The sequence below is a fragment of the Sturnira hondurensis genome, unplaced genomic scaffold, assembly GCF_014824575.4.
Source record: "Sturnira hondurensis isolate 20B ecotype Veracruz unplaced genomic scaffold, ASM1482457v3 Scaffold0007222, whole genome shotgun sequence".
In the NCBI taxonomy this organism is placed as follows: Eukaryota; Metazoa; Chordata; class Mammalia; order Chiroptera; family Phyllostomidae; genus Sturnira; species Sturnira hondurensis.
The window spans coordinates 1,861,252-1,882,510 of record NW_028079853.1 but is presented as its reverse complement, the minus strand read 5'-3'; the positions used below and the strand labels follow the sequence as shown (position 1 = coordinate 1,882,510).

The 21,259-nt window shown below is 36.9% G+C and overlaps 1 protein-coding gene across 1 annotated transcript in view; it reads left to right on the top strand.

The window, feature by feature from the left end:
- Positions 1 to 4,527: 4,527 nt before the first annotated feature.
- Positions 4,528 to 21,259, top strand: part of CD86 (CD86 molecule) — a 63,304-nt gene continuing 46,572 nt past the window's right edge. Inside the window, exon 1 of the mRNA XM_037051499.1 lies at positions 4,528 to 4,664. Coding sequence (XP_036907394.1) covers positions 4,651 to 4,664 — 14 coding nt within the window. The 5' untranslated portion in view covers positions 4,528 to 4,650. The remainder of the gene's footprint in view (positions 4,665 to 21,259) is intronic.

The following is a 21,259-nucleotide window of genomic DNA, read 5'->3' as shown; positions in this document are numbered from 1 at the left end:
AAAAAAATGAAACTTGAGCACCAACTTACACCATACACAAAAATAAATTCAAGGTGGATAAAAGACTTAAATATAACTTGCAATACCATGAAAGTCCTTCTGGAGAACATAGGAAAATCTCAGATATTCCCCATAGCAATATTTTCATTGATATGTTCCCTAGAGCAAGGGACATAAAGGAAAGAATAAACAAATGTGATCTCATCAAAATAGAAAGCTTCTGCATTCTAAAAAAAACAGCGTTAAAATGAATAAAGAACCAACTGTATAGGAAAATGTATTTGCCAATGATACCTCAGACAAGGGTTTAATCTCCAAAATATATAAAGAACTCACACAACTCCACTCTAAGAAGAGAAGCAACCCAATTAAAAAATGGACAAAGGAGTTAAACAGATACTTGTCCAAGGAGGACATACAGAGGGTCCAGAAACATATGAAAATATACTCAGTATTGCTAGCCATCAGAGAGATGCAAATTAAAACCACAGTGCGATACCACTTCACACTGATCAGAATGGCCATCATAAACAAAACAACAAATATCAAGTGTTGGAGAAGTCGTGGAGAAAAGGGAACCCTAGTACACTGTTTGTTGGAATGCAGACTGATGTACCTACTATGGAAAACAGTAGGGAATTTCCTCAGAAAACTAAACATGTAACTGCTTTTTGACCTGGCAATTCCACTGCTAGGATTATATCCTAAGAACCCTGAAACACCAATCCAAAAGAACCTATGCACCCCAATGTTCACAGCAGCACAATTTACAATAGCCAAGTGCTGGAAACAACCTAAGTGCCCATCAGTATATGAATGGATAAAAAATCATGTGTATTTACAAAATGGAATTCTACGCAGGAGAAAGAAAGAAGGAGCTCCTACCCTCTGCGATAGCATGGATGGAACTGGAAAGCATTATGCTAAGTAAAATAAGCCAGGCAGTGAGGGACAAATACCATATGATCTCACCTTTAATTAGAACCTAATCAACAAAAACAAGCAAGCAAAATATAACAAAAGACAGTGACAGTATAAAAACAAACTGACAGTGACCAGAGGGGAGAGGATAATAGGGGGAAAGAGTGAAGGAACACATGGACAATGACAAGAAGGGGTAGAAACAGGGGAGAGAGGTGGGATGTTTGGGGTGGTGTGGAGGGGTGAGGGGAAAAGACAGAAAACTGTACTTGACAACAATAAAATTAAAAAATATTTAATAATAATAAAAAACCCCACAGATCTAAGAAGCTCAGAAAATACCATGAAGGATAAATAACAAAAATAAAACAAAACAATAACCCCAGCCCTAGGCATATCATATTTGTATTAGGTTGCTAAAGCTACCATAACAAAATATTGTAGACTGGGTGTCTTAAACAACAGACATGTATGTCAATTCTGAAGGCTGCAAGTTAAAGATCAAGGTGCTAGCAGGGGTGCCTTTCTCTGAGGCATCTCCTCTCCAATTGCAGATGGCTGCCCTCTTGCTTTCTCTTCATATGTTCATCTCTCTATCCATGGATGTCATCCATGATGTCTTTTTCTCTTTTTATAATGGTATCTGTCATATTGGATTAAGAGCCACCTTAACCCTCATTGTAATTTTTTAAAAGAATTTTTAAAAAGATTTTATTTATTTATCTTTAGAGGGGAAGGGAAGGAGAGAAGGAGAGAAGTATCAATGTATGGTTGCCTCTCATGGGTCCCCTGATGGGAACTGGCTTGCAACCCACGCATGTGCCCTGACTGGGAATCGAACTGCGATCGTGTGGTTCGCAGGCCCGCGCTCAAGCCACTGAGCTATATCAGCCAGGGCAACCCTCATTGTAATTTAACCACCTCCTTAAAGACTGTATCTACAAATACAGTCACATTGTGAGTTACTTGGGATTAGGACTTCAACATATGAACTTTGTGGGAACATAATTCAGTCCATACCAATATTCAAACTGCTAAAAACAAGAAAGAAATGTACACTTGAAACCTATATGATCTTATTAACCAATGTCACCCCAATAAATTTAATTTAAAATATTTGCTTAACAGTCCCTTAAGAAATTCCTATTGCAATGTAAATAAAATAGAATATATCAACTGGAAGCTCAAATAAATTGTTTAAAAACAATAAAATAACAGAAAATTTTGAAAATACACAGAGAAAAAAATTACCTGCAGAAGGGCAAAAACATAAATTACAGAAACTTCCCACCCCCCCAGAAACCAGGCAAGTAAAAAGACAGTGTAGTTACATATTTAAAGTACTGAAAAATAGAAAACTGTCAACCCATGTTCTGTGCTCAGCCAAAATATTCTTCATAAATAGTAGAGAAATACTTTTTCAGACAAATACTTAGGAAATTCATAGCCAGTACACATACTTTGAAAGAAATGTACAAACAAACAAACAAACAAACAAAAAAACTTCAGGCAGAAAGAATGTGAAATAGGTAAGAAAATTGGATATGTACAAAAATGAAGATGGAATAAATTAAATGGAATAAATAAAAGAAAGTAAAATCCATTTTGGATGTAAGTGTGCTAATTAAAAGATAACTAAAGAAAACAATAACTCTATTGTCTTATATGTAAAAGTGAAATAGATCATGAAAAAGCTCAATTATAAAATTTACTGATAAGTTCTTAAAATGCTTAGTTAAGGAAGGACTTTATTTATTTATTTATTTATTTATTTTTATTTGCGGAGATTTTTAGTATATTTTATTGATTATGCTATTACAGTTGTCCTAGTTTTTTCCCCTTTGCCGTCCTCACTGCTGTACACCCCTTCCCTCCAGCGATCCTCTACTATAGTTCATGTCCATAGGCAACACATAAAACTTATTTGGCTTCTCCACTTCTTATACTTTTTTTAATTGTTTATTTACAGTTGTCCCCATTTTGCCCCCATTGATCTCCCCTGCCCATTCCCCCCACCTTACACATTCAGTCTTCCCTGGACCCATTGTCTTTGTCCATGGGTCCTTTATACATGTTCCTTGACTTGACTCATCTTCCCCTTCTTTCCCCTGTTGTACCCCTCATGCCCGCCATCTTGTTACTCTCAGTTTGTTCTGTATTTCCATGTCTCTGGTTCTATTTTCACTCACTTGATTGTTTTGTAGATGAGGTTCCACTTATAGGTGAGATCATATGGTATTTCTCTTTCACTGCCCGACTTGTTTTACTTAGCATAATACTCTCCAGTTTCATAGGGGGGACTTATTTTTAAATTAACAAAACTACCCCAGAATTAAGTGGAAAGAATAATAACTATGACTCTTGAAGATTTGGGGGAAAAAAGTAATGAAAAGTGATAGCCTTCATAGATATTGAGAGTATTTGTTGTGAACTAAATTGTATTGACTTTATTCTCAACTGGGATCTTATTTGGGTAGAGAATTCTTCCTCAAAATTTTATAGATGTTGTTTGCTAGTCTTTTGTTATTTAGGGGTAAGTAAGAGGCCAAGCTGGTTGATTTTTCTATGCAGTCATTCTACTTTTTAATTTTGTTTTTAGCTTTTTTGTCTTTGGAATTTAAAATGTTTGCAATATTTACCTGAATAAAAATTTACCTTCTCAAAGTTTTTGATAATCTAAACTCTTTGAGTTTCCTAATAGTGCTTGTTTTAGTTTATGTGTGACTTCTTTTGGTAATAGTTTCTGCTTCATGGCTTTTATGTTTCTTTATAAACACATCTCTTAGTTTGGGGATACTGTTTTTTTTTCCCCCAGGCAAAAATAATCTGTTTGACATTTGGTCTCTGGTTATAGTAGGAATGAAATCATAAAAGCAGTGGCTTTTGTTTGCCATCCTTGATTGTGCAGCTCTCATAGGAGGACACCCCAGTATCCCTGGAGTTCATTAAAATCCTCCATTGTCTTGGGGTGGACATCAACAGGGGGAAGATACTGGCTCTCATTCCACATACATAATAAGTCACACTTCTTATTGTCTTACCCAAATCTACAGAATGCCAAATCTACAGAATGTTGTTTTATTCTATCTTATAGATGCAGAGATTCCCCCCTCCTCTTTTTAACTATCTTACTTTCTAGTTGTTTGTTGTTTTTTTTAGGGAATTTCAAGAGGGAGGATTTTTCTTTAGAGATTTTTCTTTATTTATTTTTACAGAGGTGAAGGGAGGGAGAAAGAGAGGGAGAGAAACATCAATGCATGGTTGCCTCTCATGTACCCCCGACTTGGAGACTCGGCCCACACCCCATGCATGTGCCCTGACAGGGAATCAAACCAGCCACCCTTTGATTTGCAGGCCAGCACTCAATCCACTGAGCCACACCAGCCATGGCTCAAGAGGAATGATTTTCAGTCCACTTCATCTTAATGTTTTGTTTGGAAGTAAGCCACTGAATTATTTTTTAAATCACACATGGGTAGACCTAGCTCAATGAATTCAAATGTGAGGAAGAGGTTAAATTTTTTTCCACAAGAGTCAGCTAACTCTGACAAAAGAGAAAAGAGGAACAGCTTTTGTTAAAGAAAACTACAGGGTATATATAGTTATTGAGAAGGAAAGCTTTCATAGGGTGGAAGGGATTGCTTCTCCTTCCACTGTAACTTGGACTAGCACAGACAGAGACAAGTGGGGTCATTCCTAGACATTAGCCAAACGGTGGACAGAGACAGGATGGATCTTGGATGGTGAGTAAACATTCTTATTTTTCTTTGAAAGGCAATTTTGAATTAAGTGACCTCAGTGACAGGCTGAGGTTTAGGATGGGTGCTGTCTTCTGTCCTTCCTGCCCAAGAATGCTAATATGTATTAAGGACATATTTATACAGAAGCCAAAACTATAAGCACTGGGGAGAAAGAATGGTCTATTCTAGAAAGCACTAGCTGAAGTCCCAAAGCCATTTTCCCCTTCTTGGAACATCTGTTGTAGTTGATTACATAGCTCCAAGGCAGGGAAGCTTTTTAAAAAATTTCTATGAAAGACATTTGACTGCCACTTGAAGGAGAGAATTATTGAGCTGCCCAAAATTGTATTGCTTGTTGGTTTTTTTAAGTTCTTAATTTTAATTTTGTAAATTCTTTTCAAATATTTGAACATCGCAGTTGTTGATTTTAAGAATCACGAAATATTAAAATAGCTACATAAAGATGGGAAATAATTGGGAGAAATTTTGTGTCTACCAAGATCAATTTGGTCCAGGGATGGGGTAAAAAGAAAGAGAAGGTAGAAAGGGACAGGCCAAGGAAAAGGGAGAGGAAGAAGAATATAAATAGAAAATACAGAACATAGATAATGAGTCATCAATAGGCCTTGGGAGATTCTGAGTAGGGTGAGGTGGTGGAAAAAAATAGAGTAATTCAATTAGCTACTGGGTATTGAGCATGCGTGGTGTGCTGTGTACTTTATTACTGTTGTCTCACTGAATTTTAATCTTCACAATGACTCTCAGGCAGATAATATCATCACTGTGCTTTATGAATGAGGTAACTGTGGCTGAAGAGGCTAAAGGTCACACTGCTCTTAAGGAATCCAGCTAAAAATCTTTCTTGCCACTTGGTTCCACACCACAGAGTTTCTCCATGCCCTGGAAGGTCCCTGTGTCAATGACTTAATGAGGGAGGGGTCACAGCTACACTTCTCTTGGATCATGGCAGCTGTGGTAATTACCTATTATTGTTATTTGAAATCTAAGTAACTCTCATCTACCCAGTGCTAACCGGTTTGGGAAACAGCTTTGCTGCTTTTATTTTGAAAATTAGAATTTAATTTGCAAGTAAAGATTTCTTTTCCCTCCAGTGGAATTCTGAAATATTACACACGTGTGAACATTGTATAGATTCTACATTCTCTTTGTTGAATGAGATTATCAACAGGAATTTTACAATATAAATAGCCAATAAATAATGTTCAGTCTTATCTGAAATAAAGAAATGCAAATTAAAATAGTGAAATAGTATTTTCTTTTATCGAAGTGGCAAACATCTTGTTTAAAAAGCAAGCAAGCAAAAATTCTACTTGTTTCTAAGGGGAGAGGAACAGTTATACCCTTATTATCGGAAGATGGTAATACAGTCTTTCTGGACGATAATCTGGTGACACATTTCAAAATCCCTTAAAATGTGTTTACTTTAACCAAGCAGTTCAACTTCTAGGAATTTCCTGTAAGGACACAATCATATATGTTTGTCAAGTTTTAGTGATGTGGATATTTTTCTTGCCCTTGTTTCTAATAGGGAAAATCTTGGAAACAACTTAAGTTTCTAAAGATAGGTAACTGGTTAATTAGGGAACATCTATAATGGAATACCTCACAATCATTAAAAATGCTACTGTAGAACAATTTTTAATATGTTTAGATTAAGAACAAAAAAGCACAATGTACAGTTCTATTATTTTTATACATGATACTTGTATGCACACAATGTTAATCGGATATGTTGGTGATTTCTATTCTCTACTTTGTGCTTTTAAACTTGGATTACATCTGTAGGCAGAAAAAGAAAATTAGATACCTAAAAAAACAGAAACCAATAAATCATGATTTGTGAAATGTCATTGTTAGGGCTTTGGCACTTTGTGTTTAACTTTTTGTCTCTTGACTCCTCTTCAAAAATACCTACCGTACCCATAATTCACTAGATCTTAATAGGATTGTTTTCATAGAACGATCTATGTGAAAGAGACCAGAGCTCTCATTTCCTTATTTTATGGATACAATGGCATGGCCCTACAGTGAGTGACACGTTGGGAAGAAGAACAGTATAGTGGTTAAGTGGTTACACTTTGGAACCTGAGTGCTGGGGTTTGAATCTCAGCTTCTCCCACCTTCTAGCGATATGACCTTGGCCAAGCTGCTTAATGATTGTAATCCTCAGTTTGTTATCTGCATAATGGGGATAATTGTGACTTGTCAATAAGGTGGTTGTGAGGTTTTAATGAGTTAATCCATGTAAAGTGCTTAGAGCTTTGTTCTGATAACTACTAAGTAATTATTATTAATGTTTTTACTACTGTTACTGTTAAGATTAAGAAATAGAATAAAAATGATTTGTCCAAGATTACACAACTACTTGATGGCAATATTAGGACTAGAATTCAGGAAGGTCTTTCTTCAAGCAGGTACTTGATACCCTCTGAGCCTGTCAGGATGACCCCAGACTGGGCTCCAAGGGGAGCTAACCTGAAATAGGCAGAGCCCAAGTACAAGGCCTACCACTTCTTTTTATTTATTTGTTTAATCGTGTATATTTTTCATATTATCTTTTAGTCCTGTTATACCCCCCCACCTCCAGCAGTCACTACACTGTTGTCCATGTCCATGAGTACTTATTCCTTTTTGTTCAATCCCTCCACCCCCTAAAGCACCCCTGCCCCCACCAACTAGCTCTCTGTCCCCATTTTCCTTTTTTGTTAAGTTTGTTCATTAGATTCCACATCTGAGTGAAATTGTATGGTATTTGCCTTTCTCTGACAAGGTCAGATACTTCTGATTACAGTAGGAAACCAAGTGCTGGAGAAGAGGGTGAGGCTAAGGAAGCTAAGAGCCAGGTTAGGCACAGAGAAAAAGCCTGGAGCAGAGGCTAGTGCAGGAGAGGAGACGATGCAGATACTTTTACAGACCACCATCTGTGGCCTTCATGGTGGGTCAACATGGTTTAAAGACCCAAGGTCTGGGTGATTAAATAGACAAGTAGGGTGCATGGGGGAATTGCAACTATAGCTGCAAGAAGATGCCTGACCGATAGTAATAAAAAAGAATGAGGGGGAGACTGGGAGGGTCCAGGACAAAGAGCCTCCAGAGCCCAGGCATCCAGTTGTGATTATCCTAAAGTCACAGCCTAAATATGACAAGTCATAAACAAGCAAAATAATGATAAAATTTGCTTTAAAAATTCCTCTGGCAGCAGAGCACAGAAATGATCTGGGGTGACAAGATCATTTAGAGAATCATTATAATAATTCAAGAAAAGGTGTTAAGGGTATGAAACCAGGGCAGTTATGGTGGGGTCAGAGAGGCAAGGATGCATTTAGGAAATTTTTAAGACTAGAATTGACAGGATTTGGGTCTTGGCGAGTGTAGAGCTTGGAAGGAGAGGTCTAAGCACATAGTGGAGTCCTTCATAAAACTGGGAGTATATAGGAAGTAGATTGGGTTTGGGCTGGGGAAAAAGAGGGAAGAAGTTGAGTTTAATTTCTAACAGGCTTCATTTGAGACCCTGTGGAGCAGCTGAATGGAGATGTGCAAGTAGACAAGTAACTACACAGGCATAAAGCTCAAGAAAAAGTTATGGGCTGGAGTAGACATTAAGAGTCTTCAGCATAAGTATGGCTGATTGTTGCAGTTCTTGTTGTGGGTGAGATCACTAGGGAGATATGGGGGAGGGAGAAGAAGCCAAGGATGAAACTGGTAAAACTTTGAAATTTAAGGAGGTAGAAGAGGATGAAGAGTCTGAAACAGGCACCAAGGAGGGCCTACAGAGATTAGAGCAAAGCAGGAGAAAGATGCAAGAAAGAGGAGGATGTATCTATGGAAAGACCAAGCACATTTACTAAACTTCTACATTGAGCACATGAGATACAACAGGAAAAGTGACTCTAGGGACTCGGTGTTAGGGATTGAGCTGTGTCCTCTCAAAGTTTGTATGTTGCAGTCCTAACCCCATACATCAGGATGTGATCATGTTTGGAGATAATCAAGTTAAAATGAAATCATCCATGTGGGCCCTAATCTAAGATGACAGATATGCTGATAAAGAAGAAGAAATTTGGGTGCAGAAACACACATAGAGGGAAGATGATATGAACAGCCATAGCAAAGATGGCCATCTACCTACCAAGGAAAGAGGCCTGGGAGAGATCCTTCCCTCATGGACCTCGGAAAGAATCAGTATGGCTGATATCTTCATTTTGGACCTCTGGCTTCTAGAACTGTGAGACAATAAATTTTTGTTGTTTAAGCCAGTCAGTTTGTGGTACATCATTACTACATCCTATCAATGTAAAAATGTCCAAACGTGAAGCTCATTTTTATGGGAGTTTATTTGAGCCATACTGACAATTGTTGGGAAGCAAGATCTCAAATGCTTTGAAGAGTGACAGTTTTTCAGTTTCTTTTATGCATTTTGAATTAAGGAGGGAGCATAAGGAAGATTACATGAAGGTGAGAAAAAGCAAAGCAGAGATTGGATTACAGGATAGTTAATAAGAGTATGTGCTCCTTTGAGGGTGGTTACCTTCTGAGGGGTCTGAAAAAGAGGCATTTCAACAGTGTGTTAACCTGAATGTACAAAACCAATGGACAAGGCTTGCTTAAGGCAAAGATTTACCTTTTACTAAAGAAGTTATATGCCTGGGACTGGCCCAGTTAGGAACTTTTTACCAGATCACCCTGTGAGGTTACTTTCAGTTAGATTTATTACAGCGCCCCTTTTTATTCACAATCCCTGGCAAACTAGTAAACTTGGTGAATGTGCACAATACCTTGGTAAGAGTGCATTCAGCTAGAGAAAGAAACTGAACAAATGACTCACACATGGGAGGGGGAGTGTCCAAAAAGGATTAGGTTACCTAGGCTAAGAGGAGAAAGATGTTTCACAAAGCAGAGGGGAGTCACAAGGTCAAATTCTGCAGAAAGGTGAAGTAGGAGAATGACTAAAAATGTCAGTCTCAAGGCCTTCAGTGACCTTTATAGAACATTCCTAGTTAAGTAGGCATAGATCTCAGAGAGCTGAGAATATGGAGACAGCAGACAGATCACTGCTGTGACACATTTGCTGATGAAAGGGGACCTCTTCACTGGACCCAGCTTACCTCTGCTGTCTATAAAGAGCTTCATGGAAACAACTTAGAGTTGAGTTAGCCAGACCTGGAGTCTCCTCCAACTTAACAGCTAAACACAGGAGAGAAGAGTCAGTACTTCTTACTCCACCCAAAACCACTTTGGGAAGAATTTCAGGAAGAAAGGATTTTTGCTGTTTGTCACTTTACATACTGGAGTTTTGGTACAAGCACAGATTCCATTTTGTTTCATTAAGCCATAAGAAAGTTGTTATTCAATGCTTCTCAGAGATGAAACCCACGATGAATCTGGTGATGTAAAGAAGAAAACAAGTTGGAGGAAATTTTGGGAATCACCTATAATTTAAACAAGCAGGAAAAAAACATAGAATTGGGATGGAAAAGCACTAAAGCATTTTCTTAGAAAGCTTTGAACTTTAAATGAGGTTCTAACATATCCTTTCTGCAATCTCAGGGATATCATCAGCAAAATAATCCAAATGTCACAGTTCTATATTAGGGTATCAAATTAATCACATTTGGCTGAAAGATCTAAGAAAAGACCTAATGGGAAAGAAAATGAGCATTTAGTGAAGTAAAACCAATTAGTCACTACTAGCCAGAAGCTAATCATGGGGTAAAATCTGAAATAAATAACTACCCAAAGGTAAATCTACATCATCACCCCAATCTTACAAGTATTTTCAACCAACTAAACAATAAATCTTATGAAGAACTTAATAATTTTAAGAACAAACTTAAAGAATACACTAAAACAATACAGAAGAAATAGCCAACATGTAATTTTAAGAGTCTAATTGGGAATAGAAAACAACAATTTTAAATTACAAAAGCAATGCATGCAATTAATAATTGTGATTTTTATTTTTTGAATTTAACTTCATTGTATTTTTTCTGTAACCATTTATATCCCTGTTATACAACCCCCATGCAGTAATCACCACAATGTAGTCCATGTCCATGAGTCCTTTTTCCTTTTTGCTCCATTTCTACACCCCCTCACCTCCACCCAACTGGAAGTCATCCTGCTCTCCACCTATGAGTCTATCCCATTTTCTTTGTTAATTTAGTTTGTTCATTAGGTTCCACATATGAGTGAAACCATGTGGTATTTGTCTTTCTCTGACTGGCTTATTTCACTTAGCATTAATACTCCCCAGGTCCATCCATATTGTTGAAGACAGTAAAACTTTCTTCTTTTCTACAGCCAAGTAGTATTCCATGTTTAAATGTCCAATAGTTGTTTTATCCACTCATCTACTGATATGGACACTTGGGCAGCTTCCATATCTTGGTGATTGTAAATAATGCTGTGTTGAACATAGGGGTGCTTATGTTCTTTCAAATTAGTGTTTTGGTTTCCTTCAGACATATTCCCAGAGGTGGGAAGCTGGGTCTAAAGGCAGATGCTTTTTTAATTTTTTGAGGTATCTCCATAAACTTTCCACAGTGACTGCACCAATCTGCATTTCTACCAACTGCGTTTCTACCAACTGCATTCCCAGTGCAACATTCCCAGTGCAAAAGGATTCCCCTTTCTCCACATCCCTGCCAGCAATTGTTGTTTGTTGATTTATTGATGATAGCTATTCTGACAGGTGTGAGATGATACCTCATTGTGATTTGAATTTGCCTTTCTCTGACGATTAAGGGACGTTGAACACCTTTTCTTATGTCTATTGGCCATCTGTATGTCCTCTTTGAAGAAGTGTCTATTCAGATCCTTTGCCCGTTTTTAACATGGGCTGTTTGTTTTTTTGGTGTTGAGTTTTGTAAATTCTTTATTTCCAAAAACAATACAGGGGTTGATTTCCAAAAATTTGGAAACTACTAGATATATCAACAAATATGTTCTCCCATTCTGTGTTTTTATTATGTTGATGGTTTTCTTTGCTGTGCAAAAACTTTTTAGTTTAATGTAGTCCCATTTGTTTATTTTTTCTTTTGTTTCTGTCACCTGGGAAGATATATCAAATAAAGTATTGCTATGAGCAATCCCTGAGATGTTGCTGCCTATGTTTTCTTCTATGATTTTTATGTTTTCAAATCTAACATATAAGTCCTTGATCCATTTTGAATTTATTCTTGTGTGTGGTGTAAGAAGGTGGTCTAGCTTCATTTTCTGCATGTATCTGTCCAATTTTCCCAGTACCATTTATTGAATAGAATATCTTTAGCCCATTATATGTGCTTGCTTCCTCTGTCAAATATTAGATAATTAATTATAATGGTGTGGGTTTATATCTGGGCTTTCTATTCTGTTCCACTGATCCGCGTCTCTGTTCTTATTGCAGTACCATGCTGTTTTGATTACTATGGCCTTACAGTATAGTTTGGTATAGGTAGCATGATTCCTCCAACATTGCTCTTCTTTCTCAGGAATGCTGTAGCTATACAGGGCATCTGTGGATCCATATAAATTTTTGAAATATTTGTTCTAGGTCTGTGAAATACATAATTGGAATCTTTTGGAAAAGATTTTATTTATTTTTAGAGAGAGGGAAGGGGAAGAAGAAAGAGTAGGGGAGAAACATCAGTGTGTGGGTGCCTCTCATGTGTCCCCTACTGAGGACCTGGCCTGAAACCCAGGCATGTGCCCTGACTGGGAATCGAACCAGCGACCCTTTGCTTCACAGACCCGCACTCAATCCACTGAGCTACACCAGCCAGGGCACATCATTGGAATCTTGATAGGAATTGCACTGAATCTATAGATTGCTTTGGGTAGTCTGGACATTTTAATGATGTTAATTCTTCCTATCCATGAACACAGTATGCACTTCCACTTATTTGTCTCTTCTTCAGTGTCTTACAATTTTCTGAGTACAGATCTTTTACATTTTTGGTTAAGTTAATTCCTAGGTATTTTATTCTATCTGAAGCAATTGTAAATGAGGTTATTTTTTTAATTTCTCTTTTTGTTAGTCTGTAATTGGCATATAAAAATACAATTGATTTCTAGATATTAATTTTGTTTCCTGTTCTTTGCTGAATTCATTCACCAGTTCTAGTAGTTTCTTGGTGGAATCTTTGGGGTTCTCATGGCATCTGCAAATAGACAGTTTTACTCCTTTCTTTCCAGCATGGATGCCTTTTACTTCTTCTTGTTATCTACTTACTGTGGCTAGGACTTCCAGCATTATGTTGAATAAGAGAGTTGAAAGTGGACATCTCTGTCTCATTCCAGGTTTTAAGGGGAATGCTTGTAGTTTTGCCAATTGAATGTGAGGCTGGCAGTGGATTTGTCATATATGGCCTTTATTATGTTTAGGTATGTTCCCTCTAGTCCCACTTTTGCTTGGAGTTTTTTTTTATCATAAATGGATGCTGGATTGTATCAAATGCTTTTTCTGCATCTGTTCATATGATCATGTGGTTTTTATCCTTCATTTTATTTGTGTGGTGTATCACATTTATTGACTTGTGAATGTTGTACCAAACTTACATTCCCAGAATAAATCCCACTTGATCATGGTGTATGATCTTACTGATGCATTGTTATATTCAGTTTGCTAATATTTTGTTGAAGATTTTTGCATTCTTTTCATCAGAATTATTGGCCTATAATTTCTTTCTTTGTAGTATCTTTATCTGCTTTTAGAATTAGGATAATGGTGGCTTCATAAAGTGAGTTTGGGAGCCTTCCTCCTCTTGAATTCTTTGAGGAATTCAAAGAATTCCTCTTGAAATAGTTTGAGAAGGAGAGGTGTTAGCTCTTCTTGGGATGCTTGGTAAAACTCACTTGTGAAGCCATCTGGTCAGGGCTTTTTTTGTTGTTGGGAGTTTTTTTTATTACTGCTTCAAATTCACTAGGTGTAATCTGTCTGTTCAGATTCTCTGATTCTTCCTGATTTAGTTTTTGAAGATTGTATGTTTCTAGAAATTTATCCATTATATCCAGGTTGTTTAGTTTGTCGTCATGTAGTTGTTCATCATATTTTCTTACAGTCCTTTGTATTTCTTTGGTGTCAGTTGTTATTTCTCCTCTCTCATTTCTGATTTTATTTATTTGGGTCCTTTTCCTTTTTTTCTTGATGAATATGGTTAAAGGTTTGTCAATCTTGTTTATCTTTTCAAAGAACCAACTCATGCATTCATTGATCTTTTGTATCATATTTTTAGACTCCATTTCATTTATTTGTACTCTGATCTTTATTATTGCCTTCCTTCTACTCACTTTGGACTTTGTTTATTGTTCTTTTTCAAGTTCCTTTAAGCATAAAGTCAGATTGCTTACTTGAGTTTTTCCTTTCCTTTTCTTTTCTTTTTCCATTTGTTTTTTGAGATAGATCTGTAATACTATGAATTTCCCTCTTGGGACTGCTAGTCCTATGTCCCACAGATTTTGGGTGGTTGTGGTGTCATCTTCCTTTGTTTCAAGGTGTATTTGACTCCTTTCTTGATCTTGCGCAGACCCACTTATTATTTAATAACATGTTATTTAGCTTCTATGTCATGTATTTTTCAGTGTTCTTCCTGTGATTGACTTCTAGTCTCATAACATTGTAGTCAGAGAAGATGTTTGATATTATTTCAGTCTTCTTAAATTTATTGGGACTTGTTTTATGTTCTAGCATATGGTCTATCCTAGAAAACATTCCATGTACACTTTAAAAGTATGTATATCCTGCTCCTTTGGGGTGAAATGCTCTGAAGATGTCAATTAAATCCATTGATCTAGTGTGTCACTTAAGGCCACTGTCTCCTTGCTAATTTTCTGCCTGAAAGATCTATCCATTGCAGTCAGTAGGGCATTAAAATCTCCAGCTATGACTGTATTTCTGTTGATCTCTCCTTTTATGTCCCTCGAGAATTGCTTCACTTATTTAGGTGCTCCTATGTTGGGTGCCTAAATGTTTACTAGGGTTATATCCTCTGTTTGGATTATTTCCTTTATCATTATGTAGTATTTTTCTTTGTCTTATTATAGCCTTAGTTTTAAAGCCCATTTTGTTGGATATAATTACTGCTACCCCAGTTTTTTCCTTTCCATTTGTATGAAATATATTTTCCATTCCTTCAGTTTTAGTCTATGTGTATCTTTCAATTTGAGATGAGTCTCTTGGAGGGAGTATATATGGGTCTTGTTTTCTTATCAGCCCATCTACCCTATGTCTTTTCATTGTAGCATTTAAGCCATTTACACTTAATGTGATTATTGATAAGTATACAACCAATATTTTGAATGCAAGTCAAATCACAGATTTCCCAAAGAATTTTTTATGGCGTCAGTAGTATATTAATAGTTTTACTTATGTACTCAGGTGACCATGCCAGAAAATAATCTCTGTACAATTCATTTGGCCTCTGTAAAATTGATTTGAATAACACAAAAAATTCTTATACACTGGCCAGCCTAAGCCTCATGGAGAAAATGCTTATTTCCCATGGGTAGACACTAACGTGCTTGGGTTTCCATAGTGCCATTTAACATATTGTTCTAAATTGGTCGAGTAAATGTTCTTCTAATATCCCCTGGGAACTGCTCTGCCTTATAATGTTCCTATCTCAATGAATGTGGTACCTGATACTTATAAAATGTTAGTAAATAAATGTATCTTTGAAGTGATATTAAACAAGGACCAGTATGGCAAATTGCGAAAATTAAAACTTTTTGCTTTCTTAAAAGAAAAGTTTGTTAAGCTCGCCTTTTTTAAAAAAAATTCTTTTTTGTTTTTCTGCTGCCTGAATGTTTCTTTCTACCTTATCTTCCAAATCACTGGTCAATCCTCTGCTTCATCCAACCTACTGTTTATTCCTTCCAATGTATTATTTATTTTAGATATTGCAGTCTTTTTTCTGACTGGTTCTTTTTTATAGATTCTATGTCTTTTTATCATGCTACTGAGTGTCCTTATAATCATTACTCTAAACTCTCTATCTGATGTATTGTTTGCCTCCATTTCATCTAGTTCTTTTTCTGGAGAATTCTCTTGTTTGTCATTTGGGGTCTGTTTCTTCCTCTTTCCACTTTGGCTGCTTCTTAGTATTTTCCATGTTAGTCATTAAACTGATCAGTGATATAAACTCAAGCTGTAATCAGCAGCCTAACTTAAGCACCATAGCGAGGGGCAGAATAATTCCTGTGGGTGGGCATTACTTCCCCTGAGGCTGATGCCACTTCAAGAAGAGTGCTCTGCCTGAGAAAGATGGCTTCTGCAGTATGAAGAATGACTCAGCACAGGGACTGTGGAAATTGTTCCTTCAATTCTCTCCCCAGATCCACCAACCCCAGACTATCCTCAAATGTCTCTAGTTTACTCTGCACTCTCTCTGCCAGAACCCAGGGTAAGTGCCTGCAAACAAAATTTGGTCAGCTGGCCCTTTAAGAGGTTCTCTGCATCTCCAACTGTCTCTCCCTGGCAGAAACCCTGCTACTTTTCACAGCTGGATGTTATCCAGGTTCCTTTCTGGCTCTGGTGCTATAGGCTAGGGAGGCTGGCTTGGGGTTTAGACCCCACATGCTCAGGGATAACGCCCTGGCTGCTGAAATATCCCTTTAGAACTTTGGCTACTGCTTGTTGGAGCCCAGCTCCAGCCCTCTCACATCTCCTCTGCACTCCCTACCAGTCTTGTTGTAGTGAAGGGGTTTCTCCTATCTGTCATTGGTTATAAGGCTTCCCTTCAGCTAGTGCTTAGTTGACTATTCAGGATGATTTGTCTACAAATTAGTTGTAATTCCAGATTGGTTGTTGGAGGGAGTTAATGTAGCTTTCATTTACTCCTCTGCCATCTTGGATCTCAATAATTGTGATTTTTTAAAAAATAAATATAGATGACAAAAATATTCTCATTAGATATTAAGGAAACACCAATTCAAACCCAAATTAAATATTTTCATTTGTTAAACTAAACAGTAAACAAACAAATGAATGATCTAATTGAAAATGGGCAAAAGATGAAAAAACCCATTTCTGCAATGGGAATATGTAAGTACAGATGACAAATAAGCACATGAAAAGATGTTCAATGTCATTAGCCATTATGGGAATTAAAACCACAGGGCGATATCACTATCCACCTACCAGAATAGCTAGAATAAAAACTAAGAACATAACCCCATCATAAGTTGAGGAGCATCTGTACAAGCAAACACTGCCTATTTCTCTGTGTTCTAGCGATTTTTTCAGTTCACTCAGCACCTTTGGTCCAAGCATGGGCTACACATTAGAATTATACCAAAAATGAGTAAATATGATTTTTGTCCTCAAGGAGCTCAGTTTAATGGTAAATATATCAAATGTAATGATCTTTTAAAATAGCAGTGGAATGTGTGAAGTTCCATAGGAGCACAAAGGTAGCTGTCTTCCATTTGTCTGTAGTCAGTATTGTGTCTTGAATAGGTGCCAGAGCTTTGAGTCAGTCAGGCTGGTGTCGAGTCATATGTAGTTAATAAGTAGTTTTATACATATTAGCAGTATCATCTTGGGGATGCTGTCCAACTGCCTGAACATCAGTGCCCCCATCTATAAAATGCAGCAATTAGTACTTAACCAATGCCATGGAGGTTTTAAGAATTTATAATGGATGTAAAATCATGTGGAAATAAAATATTTTTGTCTTCACATTCTTTCCTTTAAGATCTATTATTTATTTTTTAATTTTATTTTTTGATTACTATTTACAGTCAATATTATTTTATATTAGTTTCAGATATACAGCATAGTGATTAGGTAATCATATACTATACAAAGTGTTTGCCCCAATATTTACAGTATGCATCTGGCAGCATACGTAGTTATTACAATATTGTTGACTATATTCCCTGTGCTGTACTGTATATCCTGTGACTATTTTGTAACCACCAATTTGTACTTCTGAATTTCTTCACCTTTTCAACCACTCTCCCAACTCCCCTCCCCTCTGGCCAAAGTCTGTTCTCTGTGTCTATGCATCCGTTTCTATTTTGTATTTTCATTTATTTTGTTCTTTATATTTCACAAATAAGTGAAATCATATGGTGTTCGTCTTTCTCTGACTGACTTATTTCACTTAGCATAATACCCTCCCAGTCCATCTATGCCGTCACAAATGTTAAGATTTTGTTCTTTTTTATGGCTGATTAATAATGTTCCATTGTACATATGTACCACAACTTTTTATTCACTCGTCTATTGATGGACTTAGGCTACTACGATACCTCGCCTATTGAAAATAAAGTTGAACATAGGGGTGCATACATTCTTTTGAATTAGTGTTTTGGGTGTCTTAAGATATACTCATATACCTAGAAGTGGAATCACTATGTCATAAGACAGTCCAATTTTTATTTTTTAAGAACCTTTTTGAGTACCCATACTGTTTTCTATAGTAGCTGTACCAGTCAGCATTTCTATCAACAGTTCACAAGTGTTCCATATTCTCCACACCTTACCAACACCTCTCATTTGGGGATTCCTATATTTTAAATAAATATTCAGTTTTCTTTAGCTCTGCCTTTCCCGATTCAGTTACCAAGAATTTACTATTCTAGTAAATAGATTTTTACCTGTAATCTAGAAGTTGCTGTAGTAGAACTCCTAATTATAAATAAGAGAAGAGCAGGCTCAATGAAGGTGAAAAAGGTGAAAGCCACTTAAAATATATTTCATGTGAGGGTAGGACACCAAAAACATTAAAATAAAATCATTTCCTGTAACTTGTAATCATATGTCTTCATGAAGCTATCTATACACCCCCCATTTTTAGCCTTCTGACCTTCAAAATAATTTATGTCTGTTATGTCTGCTTTTAATTTATAAAGATATTTTTGCTCATTAGCCATCATGAGTAACATTCAAATTGCATTTCTAATTCTAGAAAATATATAAATGACCATTTTACTTTGTGAAAAAATGCTCATTCCTCTTGCTCTAATAATTTTACATTTAGCAATTTAAATAATAAAGTAATAATAGATATGGAAATGTGCATACAAAAATGTTTATTACAGCATTAATATAATAAAAATAATAACCTAAATTTTTCATAATAGGTGAATGGTGAAGCAAATTATAAATGAAGTTGATAATGACAGTTGATAATTTCTTTATTGAAATAATAAAGAAAATAATGCATAAAAATAATGCATAGAAACAAGATAGCAAACAAATATGTCAGAATAGTCATAGTGGTTACCTCTAGATTGGTAACATTATAGAAATAGGTTTCGGGTTTTTTTTTTTTACTAAAATTGCTAAATCTACAATGAATTTACATTGCTCAGCTAAGCAGGATGAAATCAAGGTAAAAAGCAATCTAGTGGTGAGGTACAGACTCTAAGTCAGGAGTGGCAAATCTAGAATGCCCGTGGAGACCCTCAGATAGCCAGTGAGTGATGCAGGCCTGTGGTTATCAGGCCTTCATGACGTATGGATGGTAGAAGCTATGTGGCACCAGCAGATGAGCCCCACCTCAAGCAATGCTGCTGGTCGCCACTCTGTTGTCCTGTGGGCAGGAATGTGGGCCAGCACAACTCAGTCTTATATTTCAAGGGACACCAGAAAGACAGATGTATAGGTGAAATCTCCTGGTTTTTACATACATAATGCCCCAGTGTCTGGATGGGTTGGTTTGGCCCAGGCCACCAGTTTTTACCTTTGACCTGTATTGTGCAACAGAGCTTTAGAGGAGAGGGAGATCATTGTGAATGGAGTGGTTTAGGAATATAGGATATTCCAGGCTTTAAAGAATCAGAGCTGGAAGGGAGGGAATTGGAACTGCTTGTTTGTTAATTTACTCAATACAGTTTTATTTAATGGTGAGAAAATGAAGATTAATACTATAGAGATCCTATTTAAAAGCTACTAAGGAAACAGGTTTCCCCCAGCTAACATTTCTTACCATATGGCAGGCATTAGGGAATACCATGTTATATCGTACATTATTTTCTGTGATCCTCACAACTCCAAGGAGTAGGTACTATCATTGTCCCCCATCTTCCACAGATGAAAACTGAATCTTGGAGAAGTTAAGTAACTTGTCCAGGTCATGTGGCTGATAACAGAACCAGGAATCCAGACCTCCATCTGACTCTAGACCAAACCTCTAAACAAGTGTGTCATGTATTATGTGAGATCAGGGGAAGAATAGACTCCTCTCAGCAGCAAGAATGATTTGTGGATGGAAAGACACGCGGTCAGAGAGAGCTGTGTTGGGTGAGGGTCTAAAACAAGCTCTGGCAATCAACTAGCTCTGATAAGAGCTAGGGAGCCATTGGTCCAGCCCAGAGGTTGAAAACTAACGGCTGGCAAATGAAAAATAGTATACAGACAAACAGTAGTCTTTAAAAATAATTTTTAGTCCTGGCTGGTATAGCTCAGTGGATTGAGCGCGGGCCTGTGAACCAGACAATCACAGTTTGATTCCCAGTCAGGGCACATGCCTGGGTTGTACGCCAGTTCCCGTCAGGGGCCAGTTCCCAGCAGGGGAAGCACTATAAGCAACCATACATTGATGTTTCTCTTCCTCCCTCCTTCCCTTCCCCTCTAAAGACAAATAAATAAAATATTAAAAAAATAAAAAATAAAAAATAAAAATAATTTTTAAAAAGAACTCCATAATTAGTTGTCGATACTTTAAAAATCAGGAGAGGTCACATAGATTTGAATGTTCAGCTCCTCTGGGAAATCATAATACTTAGTAACATTGGGCCCACAGTCCCTGATGGCATCAATTTTCAACATTTTTCATCTTGTGGCACAAGTAAACTAATTAATAAAATTCTATGTCACACACACACACACACATACATATATATGATCTGACAACAAATAGATATAATTTTTGTTCAGTCACACTGAATGGCTACTGTCATATTAGCTATTGTCTTTTTAAAAAATATATTTTATTGATTATGCCATTACAGTTGTCCCATTCCCCCCCAACTCCTCTCCACCCTGCACACCCCTCCCCCACCATTCCCCCCCTTTCGTTCATGTCCATGTGTCATAAGTTCTTTAGATTCTGTATTTCCCATAGTATTTCTGCCCTCCCTGTTGTCTATTTTCTACCTACCATCTATGCTACTTATTCTCTGTACCTTCTCCCCTCTTCTCCTTCTCCCACTCCCCTGTTGCTAACCCTCCACGTGGTTGCCATTTCTATGGTTCCACTCCAGATCTAGCTGTCCTCTTAGTTTGCTTTTGTTTTAGATGTAGTTTTTAATAACTATGAGTTTGCTGTCCTTTCACTGTTCATAGTTTTTATCTTCTTTTTCTTAGATAAGTCCCTTTAACCTTTCATATAATAAGGGCTTGGTGATGATGAGCTCCTTGAACTTGACCTTATCTGAGAAGCACTTTGTCTGCCCTTCCATTCTAAATGAAAGCTTTGCTAGATAGAGCAATCTTGGATGTAGGTCTTTGGATTTCATGACTTGGAATACTTCTTTCCAGCCCCTTCTTGCCTATAAGGTCTCTTTGGAGTAATCAGCTGACTGTCTGATGGAAACTCCTTTGTAGGTGACTGTTCCCTTATCTCTTGCTGCTTCTAGAATTCTCTCCT